At 37.1% G+C, this 15,171-nt stretch overlaps 1 protein-coding gene across 1 annotated transcript in view; it reads right to left on the reverse strand.

The window, feature by feature from the left end:
* Nucleotides 1-15,171, reverse strand: part of LOC310894603 (uncharacterized protein) — a 310,402-nt gene that overhangs the window by 24,330 nt on the left and 270,901 nt on the right. Inside the window, exon 21 of the mRNA XM_083824913.1 lies at nucleotides 6,472-6,678. Within this exon, the coding sequence (XP_083681039.1) occupies nucleotides 6,472-6,678 (207 nt within the window). The remainder of the gene's footprint in view (nucleotides 1-6,471; nucleotides 6,679-15,171) is intronic.

A 15,171-nucleotide genomic window follows, 5' to 3' on the forward strand; every position in this document is an offset into this window, starting at 1 on the left:
TCGGGGTGAAAAGAGCCACCTGGACAACTATTTCATGTCTTAAACTGATTATCTTCAATTGAGTTACATCAGTAAAGGAAAAATATATACTGGTAAATATAGCTTTAAGTAGTCTGATTTAATTCTTACTTGCAGAGGAACTATACTTCCATGAACCTCAACTGAAGGTCTGTATGTTTGTAGGCTGTACTAATTTGACTGCTTATTCCAATGGGAGTATCCCTTAGCTGACTTTTATCATGTATGATTCCCAACTCAGCGTATATTGATATGAAACAATGGTGATCATCCTCCTGATGAACACAGTTGAAAATCATTACTTGGCTTCAACAAGGCAAGAATAGATCTCAGAGTCAGCAAGGCAGCACATGGTGAAGCCCATCCAACCCAGGAACGTGTGCACAAATGATGCATTTCTGTGGGTGGAATTGTTCTTGCTACACAGTCTGGGGTAAACCTTTGCCACTCTAATTTGCACTCTGTTGCACAGGGATTTCCAGGAAACCAACTCACTGTAAACTGGCTGTGATTGCAAATGATCTGGCATGATGCTGCTGAAGCCAACCAATATGAGGCAATTTATACCAAAAATCACCTTTGCCCAATCTCTTCCTCACCAGGAGGGCTTCACTACCCACCTCAGCTTATCCAATACACAGTGTGGAAAGGTCAGATCTTTCCTGCTCCCTCTGCAGGGTCTGTTGAGATGATGAAGCCATTTGACAATGATGCCATAAGGTAATACATCAATTTCAGTCACTGAACTAGAGCAATCCTCCTTCTTTCTCTTCTTCATAAATCTTTAGTGACCACTGCAGTGAGCACTCCTTATGCAAACAGTATGTGGGGATTTTGCATTCAATTTGGCCAATTTATTCCATTACCAAAGTTAGACCCAGACAAATCTGCACTCAGATACATGCATAAATTCTACTGGTGTCAGCTGTATGGCTTACACACATATAGAAAAAAAAAAAAAACAGGCCCCAGTATTCATAGTAACACTGAATATATAAAAAGAATTTGTGGAATTAAGAATAAAACATGAGGCAATTTGTTGATTTGCCCAGGGAATATATTGGAGTGACAAATCTGTGGATTATTCTAAGGTTGTTTTTTAGTGTCATTATCAGATCCAAGAACTGTATATAAAAACACGCAGTCCTTCACATGCTAAAGATATAGTTTGCTCAAACAATTGTAAAATATTCAGTATTCTTAAGATTAAATATCTGAATATTGCTTCTGAAGGAACAGCTGTCAGCTTAAATCTAAAGTCTAGTTTGTTTACTGGCTGTATTTTATATCTGTTACAAAATGACACCAAATAGCAATAAAATTGTTGTAAGTATTCTACAGGGGAATATAAATGCCCTTTGGTTACAGTGTACATATCTTTATACATAATTCCAGTATATTTTCCCTAGAATTACGTTAAATATGTAAAAAGCCTTTTCTCATAAAGGTAAAAATGCTAGATGTTTCCAAGCTGTAATTTAGCATTAGTGTCAAGATTGCTTCAGAAAATAAGCTATGGTTACTGTTTCATTCTTTTTAAGTGTCACTCAGCATACCGTATCTGATCTTGTATTCAAAATAAACTTATATGATTTTATTCACTTTTCCAGAAATGCAAGAGATTTAGACATAATTTATAGCATATGGATTGATGTAAATAGCTTAAACTAAGTAATTGGCTAGTCACCTATGCTGTCTTATCCTATTACTACTAGGTACTACTCAGATAATTAGGGAAAACAGACTTCTTCTATCCAGGAAGTTTAAATTGGATGAATCCTTGACATTTGTGTAGATTTATTTGATAGATAAAATCATACTATACTAAAAGTTTTTCTACAATGCTGAACTTTACTAGGCCTTTAATAAGAAACTGATTTTTTGCTGAGTTAAAGTGACTTACCTTTAACCTTTTAATGAGAAATCAACTCCAGTCAGCAAAAGTTGAGATAAAAATCACTGAGTTGGTGTTATCACCATATAGACAGCTAAACAGTTATCACTATCATTAACTTTTCTGTGCATGGATTTCAAATACATTTAACATGCTAAAAATAATTTCCTGTATATTACAATAACATAAGATTAATGAATGAGGGAAAGCATGAAAAGTGATTTATTTTGGGAAGGTCATTTCTTGGTTAGCCAACACCTAAATTGAATACTATAAAGGAGAAATATATTATAGGTAAAATGGAAAATGGGTTTTACTACATGAGAATTCTTTGAGTTTTACAATGCTTATGATAAAAAGGACTACAGTTACAAGTTTAACCTCTATAATTTTTATGCTACACATTAAAAAAATCTTTTTATTTAACATTTCCATGGCAATTTATACATGTCACCTTGTACTTAATGTTCATTTTAAAACAGTTATTTTTGCTTTCTGCTTAGGAAACCTATAAAACTACTTCTCATACCAGACTATATATATGTGTGTGTGTATGTGTATATATATATATATATATATAAGTACACATATATTATCTACCAGCAAAGTTGGACCTTTAATGGGAATCCCATCCCTATAAAAATAAACATATTTTAAAGCAGTTATTACATAGGGAACCATTTATTCCTGGACAGTAGTAGGCCTCACTTACTGTAAAAAAGTAAAATAATAATGATAATATCAAAGTGAGTTTCGGCTCCTTGGCTTAAGTGAAATTCACACGGAGTTCCTTGCCGAACTAGGACTGTAAGAAAAACTTGCCTTTTTTTTTTTCTTCACTGAAGTAAAAATGATTAGTACTAGGTTGCTAATATAGTATAAATTCCTTACAAGCAGCCAAGGACACTGAAGCAAAATTACACAGAATTCCTTTTATGTCTGTCAAAGAATATTTGCAGATAGAGAAAGATTGGTTTGAAGCACTGAGGTTGAAGTCACTAAGAGCTGGACACATGAAATTGAGGAAGAATTTGTCCTTGTGATTTAAATAACGTTCTCATATCTCATGTGTCCTTGATGAGGGACATACTGCCACCCCAATAACCAGAACTCACTAGCCTGCACATACATCTCAGTTAGTTAAATGCTAAGAAACTACATTTCACGCTCTCAACGATGTCTACATTTGCACACACTTTTAAAAGTTTCTGTGCTGTTTTCTGCCAAACTTCTCATTTTCTTGTAGTATTAAAATACACTTTGTTTCTGTGGAAGACTACCAATACCAAACAGCAAACATGCTGTAACGACAGTAAGCATTGCACATCTGATTGAAGTATATTAGTCCCCAAATGTCTGAATTAATGAGGTCCCATTCTAGTAATTAAGAAGAGGTGTTACAGCTCTTTCAGGTATGATTCCAGAAAGTCATTGAAATTAAAAAGCCAAAGCCTTTTCATTTTTCTGTCTTCAGAGTTACATGTCCTCAGAGCTTCTTAATAAAAGTGAACAAACAAACAAGAAGTTACACTGAAATAATTACATTTTCACCCTCAGTGGCTTACTGTAATAAAGGATGACTGTTTTGCGGGAAGAAGATGCATGCAACCCACAGTTCCTAGATGTTGTTGAATTACTTTTTGTATTCTGCAGTTATACGATAGTACAATATCTCAGTATAAAAAATAGAAAAAAGTGAAAATTGGTTGTTTCTTGCTCCACGGACTCTATAGATGAGGTAGATGTATGTGCAAAGGCAGGTCAAGTCGCAGTTGCCACATAGCACCCCTCTATTCTATAGGCCATGTCCCTACAGTCCCAAGAAGGTATTTTGCACAAGTATCTTATCTCTGATATGAAGAAAGAGACTTGCTGACCATGAAGAAAGAGGAAACGCAACTGTCATTTCTCAAGCAGGGAGAGAATAGGTGACAATTTATGTCCTTGCCACTGTGGAAAAAGCCATCCCTCCTTATTGCTTCTGGTAGGGTAAGGAGGATAATAAAGAGTAAAAGGGGATCTCATCTTGTTTCTTCTGATAAAGTGTTGTATCCATTCTGGCAGAGAATAGATAAGATTATGCTCTGTAAATAGATTAAGTTAGGAAACTCCTGGAAAGTAGAAGTCTTGTTTACTCCAAAGGATGATGCAAATAAATAAATAGCAAATGACACCACATAATTTGAGGCTGGGGAATAGAAGGAAACCGAAATGGACATTAAGGATCTGGAAAATTTTTTCCTTGAGATCTCTGGGGACAAAATACCTAGCTAGCTATAAAGTTTCAGATTAAAAATGTTTATACATGGTGCAGTTGCCCACAAAATATGGCAGATCAGACTCTTTATCCCCAAAAGTCCATTTTAGCCTTCATTTCCTACACTCTTAAAAGCTATACTTAGGATTCCAAAATAACTTTTTACTTGTCAATAGATTTTCTACACACCACTGCTTGTCTAGTCACAGCAGAGGAAAAATATATATATATTATTCCTGAGGGGCAGAAACAGCAGCAAGTGACAAAACCCCATAACAGACCCACAATGGGTTTTTCTCACTCTGTCCTTGCTAAGGCCCTGGTTCTTGTACCAGAGAGAAAATGGAACCTTTCCCACAGAGATTTCAAGGCAATATAGAAAATGGGAGACTTTTAAAATTTCCTCTCAGTGTACAAATGGAATATAACTTACCACTAGTGAGTGCATAGTCTTAAAACTCATTAACTTATAAAACATCCCTAATTAGGGACTGAATTAGAAAGCCATGACCCATAAAACACACAAATGTAACATTATATCCATTATCAGCTAAATGTAAGATCAGGATGTAAGTGTTACTGAAATTATTAGCTGAGCATGTTTCTGAATTGCAATTGTATTTAGGTCTACAAATATAAATGCAGCAAAGCATACACTGATCTCCTAAATTAGAGGCACATCTTTCAAGATGCTGACATAAGACACAGCCATGCAGATTTTAGGCAAAGACAGCGTTGTGGTATAATGTGGGAAACTATAAAGAAGTGGCTTGAGCCATTCATGCTGCACAGTGCTAACTTTGTCGATGCTGATCAGCATCAGTTTAGAAGCTGGAAGTTTCTGGGAAGCTCACTTGGGAAACCAAAATAAAATTATATGGAAAATAATAGAAATACATAAAAGAATGAATGAACAGAACCAGTACACCGAGTTAAGCTCGATGACACATGCCTGAAGACCTTCCTACTAGGGCCTTGTGGAAGGAGAATGAAACCTGATGTCCAAAAAGCTGAGAACTTAACTGGGACAAAATGTCCTGCACAGAGCTATCATTTGTAACAGGTGGGAAGTAGGCATGGGGCTGCATTGTTGATCTCAAAACAGGGAAAAGGACTTCTAGCAGAAATCTGGCAAATGATTTGTACAAGGAGCTTTGGTAACAAACTCAGGCACAGACCTGGACTTGCAGGTTTCTTTGTGTTAATAATTAATTTCTCCTTCATGTAGGCCACATGCCTTCTCTTGTTTTCTTTGGCCAGCTGCAAGACTCTGCTGTCTTCACTCTGGTGAATCACAAGTTCCTGGGGCACAGAATTATTCCTTGAGGACAGTTTCCTTTAAATTAAATTTTCTTTTAAAAGCCAAGTAGGGCAAAGACATTAAGAGTAAAATATTTTAATGAAGAAAGCAGCCTCGAAACATTAAACAGAGGAGCAGAAGCAACATTTTCCTCATTCTGGAGAGATATACTTGAACCTTCAATTTAGAAGTGAGCAACTGAAAAATTTGTATTTCAACACCGTTTGTGCTGGTTTCCTATAGTAAGCAGACCTCTAAAATGATGCTTCCACTTCTCTGGGTAGGTAAAGTAATATGCTTTCACTTTTCTTTCTCTTAGATGCCAGTGTTTTGTTTTGTTTTGTTTTTAAAGGTCTCCCAACTCAAGACCAAAGGCAACAAGGAAATGCACCTCTTCTAAGCACTTGGAACAAAATGTCAATTCAAGGAACAAAATGGAGTCTATGAAACAGGTAATAGACAATACTTTTTAAAATACCATCCTGCATTGCATTTTAGCGCACAAACTGCTTGCAGTGGGCCTAAAAATATGACAACATCCAGGATTCAATCAAAAACTTGCAAGAGGCCAGTAAGTCATATGATTACTGTATGTCAGCTCTGTGTCTGAAGAAAAACTAAATAATTCTACCATACCTACTGTTGTATAATATTTGTGCACAATACTTACGTAGTATATTTATATATAATAATTCCTGTATAGAATAACCTTATGTGGTTCTTAGCAATATATATTTATAAAATAATTTTTGTGTGTAGTTTCAATATATATCTTCCATAATTTCACTTAAATTGCTCTATAAACTATACTAAATTATTACTTTGCATGGTAAATGCTTTAACTCATTAATTTTACAATACTGTTTAGGAGTGAAGTCTTCCTATAGAAGATCTCAGTGTATACTTCATGAAGCGTCTATTTCCTGCTTTGACCCTGACCTACTTCTTAAGTGCATGCCTTTGCCTTCAAAATCTGGATGTAAATAATCTGCTTGGACCTACCTCAACAATAGCCCCATCAGGCAGCTTGAGGAAGTGTCTGTAGAGTTGCTGGAAACCGCTGAGGTGTACGGTGAACACCGACACGTGAACAGTGGTACCTCTTGAGGTAGCTGCCGAGTCAAAGATTTCATCCTGGTGCTGGAGGTCACAGCTGGGGACATCAGACTTGCTGGCATGGTCCTTCCAGATGTAATCACACACTGCCACCTAGTGAGACAGAAGGCCCCCCCACACACACATGCGCACACACACGTACAGAGTCCTCCCATCCCCCCACCAAAGGAACATATTTAATTAACTTCTGACAAGAGCTTTACAGATTTAAAATGATTTTACAATAAATCTGCAAAGCCTGTACCATATGCAGTGCTTGCACACAGTTCTCTACTACACATTTTTTATGACATAGATCTAAATAGAGAAGCTAGACAAATCCCTGGTGTATATTCTATAAAGTTAATTCTGCACAGATGAAGCTGTAATTGACTCCTGTATTAACCAAAAGTAGGGAGATCAAGCAGGGTAGGTTAAACAATCAAATGGCAATGCTGATTAAAAATATATATATATATACACATATAACTGATAATTTTGTGAATGTTTGTTTTTCTCTCTTTGAGAAGCCTTTGCTCCTTTACCCATAAGCACTTTTTAGTCTCTGATCTCTGAATAGTATTAAAATAACCTTGTGCTGCTAACTGAATTGTAGATGAGGCAGAGTAAATAAGGTGTATTTTAGTGTGTTGTATAAAGCAAATTTATTGACACAGTTACCTAGTTTCCTGTCTTGCTGTAAACACGTTTGCTTGGGTAGGTTTCGTACCTTCTTGTGTCAGTCAGAATTTCCATTTAAGCATTTCATTTAACCTGCTCTAAGGAACCTGCTTTGGCAGGGGGGTTGGACCCGATGATCTTCTGAGATCCCTTCCAACCCCTTCAATTTTGTGATTCTGTGATTTCCATGTTAATTCTGTACGCAGGCTGAGCATAATTCAAGATTTCAGCTTGAACACACCACACAGTTTAAGCACCTCATATCCTTAACTAGAACTGATAATGAGCGGCATTACCTTTTATACTCCCCCTCAAAAGTAAGTGTTTTAACCCTTCACTTTTGCAAGGGAAACCTTAGTATAACTGTATAACTCTTTTTTTTTTTTCCCCATGAGATACCACTCCTGTTTACAGTAGGAAAGGATTGGTCAGATATAGTTATACCCTCAGAATACACTGGCATGTTCTTCCTAAACACTTCTACTTAATGTGAAGGAAATAAGGAAAAAGCACGTGACTTTTCCTTCAACAAAATGTATTACACTGGCTGAAATCATTAGAACTCACCTATGAAACCAGCTATAAGAAATCTGTAGTTTACTCTAGTTTAAGGTAGCTGTGTCAAAACGTTCTTCTGCATAGTTTTGTTTGTTTTTCTGTTTTTGTTTTCTTTTCCTTTTTGCTGAAAGAGGGATCCCAAAATCACAAGACACATTTTATTTTTTTTTCCTCACTTTGGATAACTTAGGTTTAGCTCAGTTTGCTTGTGTTCCAGGTCACATTTCCTCAGCTGTTCTTATACATTATGAGGAATCCTGTAACTAGCACCATGTGCCAACACCACAGTCCTGACATGCAGGCTGCTATTCTGAGCAACTGTCTTAGGAGACTATTGTTTTTAGGTGAGTTAAGGAAGTAAGAATATGCACTGGAAAGTATCTCCAGCTCTTTTCCAGGGATGACAGAATGTTAGAAAACTTCATTTTAGTCCCAGCTTTCATTTGCATCAGTCCCAAACAATTTTATACATCTTAAAACATGGAAAGGTCTTCTGAAATTTAAGGTAAAATATGCAGTCTGAATTTCCCACACCAAAACCTCTGGGGTTTAAAGGCTTTCATTCAAAACAACTAGTTAGGAACACACAGCAGCAACAAGAAATGGTCTTGATGGGACAAGCCCTGCATTTTCTCTGCCTAAAACACAAATGTGTCTTACATGCCTGACACATGCAATTGCTCCGTAAGAATCAAGCCGTTGGCCAACACTTTTAATACCAATGCTCTCATGAAAGCATCCAGGCACTTCTGTTGGGGATGGCTCCCAGAGAGTGTTGGCCACAGCAGGGATAAGATGCTTCAAGAACAGCCACACCACAGCCCTTGAAATGGGAAGAAAGACCTCACCACAGTCACCCTCCTCCTCCTCAGCATCCCAGTTTCTCACAACCAGGAGCTCTGTCCTGTGTAATCAAGCCCTTGTCCCTGATTCATGACTTGAGAGGAGAGAAATAGTTTGGAAGGACAGTTCAAGAACTCGTTCTGCAGAGGATCCACACAGCAACAGGGGTAATCTCTTGGCTGTGATGATTGCCCTTTTATGCTACATGCATTTTCCCCTGTGCAAACGGACTGCTTGCTTCCTTTCTTCGGAGTATTTTCAGCCCTTCTGAATCAATCCCACATGTTCCTCTGCTTCTTCTCAGACCTCCATCTTAGTCCACTTTCTTTAAATCTCCTTGCCTTTCTTTTGTGGTTGTCCCTACGAACGAGTAAGGTTGTGGTTATTTTGGTTGATTTTTGTTTGTTTTTGTTTTGTTTTTTGTGTGTGTTTTTTTTAATGTGTTCACATATCACTGTGAACTGTGTTCACTATGAACACTGCATCCTTCTCTGCAGCTCTGTTTTGTCCATTTCAGCTGCAATTAGGGGCCATGATTTTCATCAGCATGGACCTTTGACTACCTTCACTCAAATAAATAACGACAAGTATTTTCAATAAGTGTCAGAGCTGTGTGTAATTTACAGCATGTGATTACCATGTTAGAAGCCAACTCCAAGTTGCTCAAACCTTGCCCTTTGCTGGGGTGAGGATCTCCTTTATGAGTTCCCAGTTCTGGGTGCCAACCCTGTGGTACTATATCCATATGGGAGCAGGTACAGCATCAGGAACCTGTGCCTTGCCACCCACCTCGATAGCAGATGAATCTGTAGGGTAACAAGGAGTCAGACAAATCCCCCCGCCTCTTGACACATTTCAGGTCTGGTTAGCTCCCTCTAAGGACATTTATGTAATTAGCTAAGAGAACTTAACCATACTGATTTGCACACTCTCTTCTCCCTGAAAGCACAGCCTGATTGTCAGACAACTGAGACTGAAAAATCACCACCAAAACCGATGATGCCATGCTAAGTTTCATCACCCCAGTCCAGGCAAGGCATGGTGAGAATGGAGGGAAGTGGAACACTTGACTCATTGTCCCTTTCTTAAAGTTATCCAGTATCACGACTTTTTCTGATGGCAGGTTCAGTAATATGCAGGCACATACAATGACCAGAAATCAACCCCAGGAAAGGAAAGAGCAGCCACCATGATGTTGAACTTGGACTGGATTTAGACACCCCTGGTCTGAAGGACCATTTAAATTCCCTCCTTGCTAACACCGTCCTAAAGTATTCAGTAGAGAGCTGTCCACTGCCTTGAAAACATTCAAAATGCATTTCTGTGAAGTGATAGGTCACTAGAGAGCTGTGGTGGCCTACATAACCTGAAGTAAGCTCCAAAAGTAAACTCTGCTGTCATCTGAAATCTCTATCATTAAGTTTATCAAAAATGTCCATTCATTTCCACAGGAATACAATATGAGTTAATAAATTACTGACAGGCTAGTCAAGAGACTGTGCATATAGGACATGTCAGAGGAACTGAAGTTAGCTATGATCTAGATTCACAAGGGCTGACAAGAAACCACAAAATGCCAGAACAGTGTACAGTAATCCTTAAATGAAATTCATCTTTCAGCAGAAAAACACATTAAGGATGGTAATTCAATGATAAAAGAGGCAGGCCAGAACAGGTTCAAATGCTGACTATTACACAACATAACTTAATTAAAGCAGGAGTGTGAGGCTGTTAATCGCTTTATAATAGCTCAGCTTGAAATGAGGTCTGATGTGATTGCCCTTATAGTTTATTTGTTTATATTATATCTCAAAATGTTATGTAGACTTAAAGCAAATGTACAGTTTTCACTGGTCTTTATTGTATTTTTTTTCACCTTTCCATCCTCACGTCTTTGTGCAAGTATGCAAAGAAAAGAACTGGGAGGAAGGGTCATAAATTTAGGTCAGATCAGATGATTTAGTAAGTCTCATGTGGGTTTAAGTCTTATTAATAATTTTAATACATTCTTCTTTGACAACAATGATTTCAATCACTGCTCCTTTAATGTACAGTGTGACGTAAAAATACAAAGACTTTTAAAGGAACAGAACATGCTTCTCATACAAAGAAGGTAAATTATATCACCTTTTGGAAGTTACAGTATATAACCTAGAGCAAAAGCAAAAAATATATTTTTTCAGTATAAACACAAATTTATTTTGTTGCATATCATGCCATATTAAGTGTATAGATATAATGTTCCTGAAGTAGGATGTTATTTTAAATACAGATATATTAATAAATATATATTTATAACTATATTGCACACATGATACCCAACAAATTAGTACTAATATTTCCAGTCAGGGTGCAGAAAATGGCATGCTAAAGCTTTACAGTTATCATGAGCTTTTCTATTATAAAACAGCTTTTCCAAAAAAAAAAAAAAAAGGAAAAAAATTTCTCAGATTACCTCAGCTACAGCAGAAATGTGAGGAAGACTGGAGTTCAATATCATAAAAAAAAAAAGACTTTAACATTCAAATAATTCTTAAAAATTTGAGAAATATACATGTCCATGAGTGTCTAAATGCTTTACTGTGATTGGTACTGATTCTTAACTGCTTACAGCACTAATATTAACAATATCATGTGAATCAATTCCAGCCTCATCCATTGTAAAATGTGTGAAGAATGCTTAAAAGCAGCATTCAAAGGCATAGAATGAGCAATACAGACCAAACCAACCAGCTGAGAATGGGCAGAACTGCAAGCTGGTCACGACAAATAATTAGCAAAAGTTACAAGCTGTTAACTTTAGGCAAAAGGGCAAAAGTGATGAAATTATAGGAAAAAAAAAAAAGACATCAAAAGTCAAGGGTGATGTATTTACTTCCAATAACTTTCATCAACATGGTAAGTACATTTTCTGTGCTAACAGTTGTAAATATGGGAATTGCTGTCCTGGAGGCAATCTTTGTTAACCCAGTGTAGTTCTACAACTTAAAAAAAAAAAAAAAAATGCTGGCTAGTATTAGCCTTCGAGGGAAGCTCAGCACCCCCTAAGTACTGCAAACCCTGTTGCGTTTTCTAAAAATCTTGTAACACTGTGAAAAGAAGAACTATTTTGTACATGCAAGTTTACATTGAAATGCCTAAAATACCCTTGCTGCCCATGTCAAAGGTATCTTGGCTGTATCCAGATCCGGGTCAGGCTACCTCTGAACTTTACACTTAACTGGCTGTACCAGTGGGGAAATTTTCCAAGCCATCATGGGAAGGATGTGGTGCTTACAAGAAGCAAAGAATAACTTGGTTCAAATAAATCACAAAAATGGAGAAATGGAAAGCACGAGGAGAAAGGCACAAACAATAGGAACTATTACAACTGCCAAGAAAGCATATCATCATGAAGAAGTCATGACCAGTTACACCAGTACATCTCCCCTATTTAATCCTTACATGTACAAATACATGCATGCACACGCTTATACATATACAGCGTATTTTGGTGGGGCAATATTATATGCTCTTGTGCCTGGAACTACAATGAAGTGTAGAGATATCTTGGGTTACTGAATGTCTTTAGTCTCCTGTTGGCAAAGGGTTTATGCCAGGCACAAGCACATCACTTAGCAGCCTTTCTCTTACCTCTGAGTCTAAAGAGCCAGATCTACAGCAAGTGCTTTTGAAGCAGTGCAATATCCCCACCTACAACCATCTGTAGTAACTCTCCAGACAGATAACTTGTTTCTAAATCTTTCTATCTGTGAACATAATGGACTGAAATAATGGACCAATAGTATCAGGGAATTGTTTATTTCAGTCAAATTATGAATGCCTGAAGCATTGTTGTTACAGTCTTCCCTGATTTATTTAATAAACTGACATGGACAGACCGAATGATGAAAATAACCATATACAGAGAATAACCTCTTTGTAAACGACTGACGAGAAATCCCAGAATAGATTTATGGCAAGCTGCTTAGCATTATAACACCAGGAAACAGCAAAGGATTTTTTTGTTTGTTTGTCTCTGAATTGTGATAGCATCATGTTTCTGGATATGTCCAAACGAACAGTGATACAGATCTTTTCTAGGGGACAATTTTGATCTCCTGTGTTTAGATAAGACAAAGCACAGTCACATACTTTTAGCCACAGTGCATCCACTGCTAATACAGCCTGCTGCTTACCATCCCATCATTTCAGATCTAAATCTTACATGGTTTTAAGTCTCCACACTTGAGTCATCTACAAATAATATACAAATGCAGAAACAGATTCTTCCAAACAACAATAAATTTGAAAAATGTAATCCCAAGACTTAAGTCAAAAACCGATGCTCAATTCAGCAAAAGCCTTGTCTGAGCAAAGGGTGAGTGAAAATTAAAGGCTGCAGCTTTTTTGTATTTCCTTGCGTACAGCAGTGCCTTTGTCCATTGATTTGCCCTAAGGAAAAAAGATAAAATACATTCCCTTTCTATTCCAGAGAATCCTACTCTATTCCAAGCCCAGAATAGGTTTGTTTCAGATGGGTAAGAGAAATCTCTCTCCATGCCTCATTTCCCAAATTTATAAGGGATGCTGGAATCAGTTACTTTAGAAAGCATCTTCAGTAACTTCAGACAGGATTTTATATACACCAGTGTTTAGGAAAAGCTATTTTCCCTATGGAAGTCAGAATTTAATGCATACAAGGGCATATCTGTGTAAATAAGAGTGTCTGTTGTTCATTATCTGTTCATCAACGTTTGCTATTCATTACTCATCTGTTTACAAATGTAATGCAGTCAAAAAGCAGAAATAATACTATATGACTTTGGTGACCAAACATACACCAGAAACAACAAATAGTAAATAGATTTACAGCGCAGTTCATCTTATGGGATAAAATAAGCCCACACAAGACATTCTGCAAAATTTTTTGAAAAACAAAAAACAAAAAAAACAACAACAACAGCAACAACAACAAAAAACCCACCCTGACAGATCTGTAGAAAAATAATGTGGTTCAAAAAGAATCTGTAAACAGAAAACAAAAGAGCTAAATTTGTCAAATAACTAGTTACAATGAACATTGTATGTTAAACATTTACTGTTTGGAATAGAATAAATATAGAGTAAGTAGTCTAACTTCTAAGGTAGTTGGAAGAAATAAAACTATGTTCACAGATTTCCTTCACCATGTCCAAGACCAGGTGCATGCAAGATGCATGTCTGGGTATAAGCATGCTTTTACTCACCTGTGAATTATTTCAGATGGACAGAACTGTTCCTGGCAGCTAAAGAACATTTTTAAATCTGGGACATTTCATGGGCAGCAAATTAGCTGAGAACTTACAATTTAAACACAACTTAGACTGTTGGCTTCTAGCTGCATCTTCTTCAGCTGCAGGAAATTTCCTCCTGTGAAGGCAGGATTGTGTGCCCTTGGGCCAGTGGGGTAGAACACAATGTAAAGTGCTCTCTTGTGCAGGGTGTGTTTTGTTGAATACCTAAGTCTGGATTTTAAATAGATTTTTTTTGTTGTTTATTTTTTTTAATATTCTTCTGACAATAACAAAATTGCTGTAAGTTTTTTGTAAGAATCAAAATAATTTTCTTAATTTGCCTTCTCAGAGCCAGCTATGTTTTCGGGCAGATGAAAGAGGATTAAGAAAAAGGTGAAAAAAGAAAGCAAATTTCAACACTTCCAGTAAAACATACATGCCTTCTGCTTAGAAATACTGTCATTTCTTTCTGACCTTTCAGTAGTTCTAATGAGTGTACTGACTACTCCAACATGGCTATTAATTATTAGCAAACAGATTTAGTACAGAGACATCTAGAAACTCTTGCTTGCACTGTGGCCCCATTGCTCTAGCTGCTGTACAAACAGGTAGAAGTGGACTGCCCCCGAGAACAAGGAGATAACATGCAGCAAGATCAAATCAGTAGCTGTATTTGCACATGTATGTAGCTATTTGCTTTAACTGTCCCTAAATCATCTGTATTTCCAAATAATCACCAGTAATTAGCTGCTTTCTTGCAGGCATCACTGCAGAGGCAAGTCTTGGAAGGAAAACTGGAGGAAAACAATTTTGCAACTTTCTTCCAGGCAGCAGGGACACTACATTAGAAGGGCCTGGCATATTTCTCTAAGAATTTGATGTACTATGCCAATAAAACAAATGCTGGTTTCATTGTAGACAAGAAGGGAAACAAAATAATGAAAAAGAGAAGAAGGTCAGGTACAAGGAAGGAGCTTGGTCTTCCTTTGTGGTCCATACTGGCATTCCCCACTAACCCCAACTCATCCTCTCCCCAAGGCTCTTTTTTCTGCCTCCATAGGGCCAGCATCCTAATTGCAAGCTTAAGCAAATCTAGTCCAAAAGTGCCTCAGTTGCAAAGGCATTTTCTTATTGTGAGCTTACTCTTTCTTTTTTCTGCAGTAGGGTTTTATTTTTTGAATCTCACAAATATTTTAACCATGCCTGGCACTGATGCTTCTCTGGAAATACAGAAACCCACTGTGGCAAGCAGACAAAGGGTCAAAGGTTC

The sequence above is a fragment of the Anser anser genome, assembly GCF_964211835.1.
Source record: "Anser anser genome assembly, chromosome: 2".
NCBI classification, from domain to species: Eukaryota; Metazoa; Chordata; class Aves; order Anseriformes; family Anatidae; genus Anser; species Anser anser.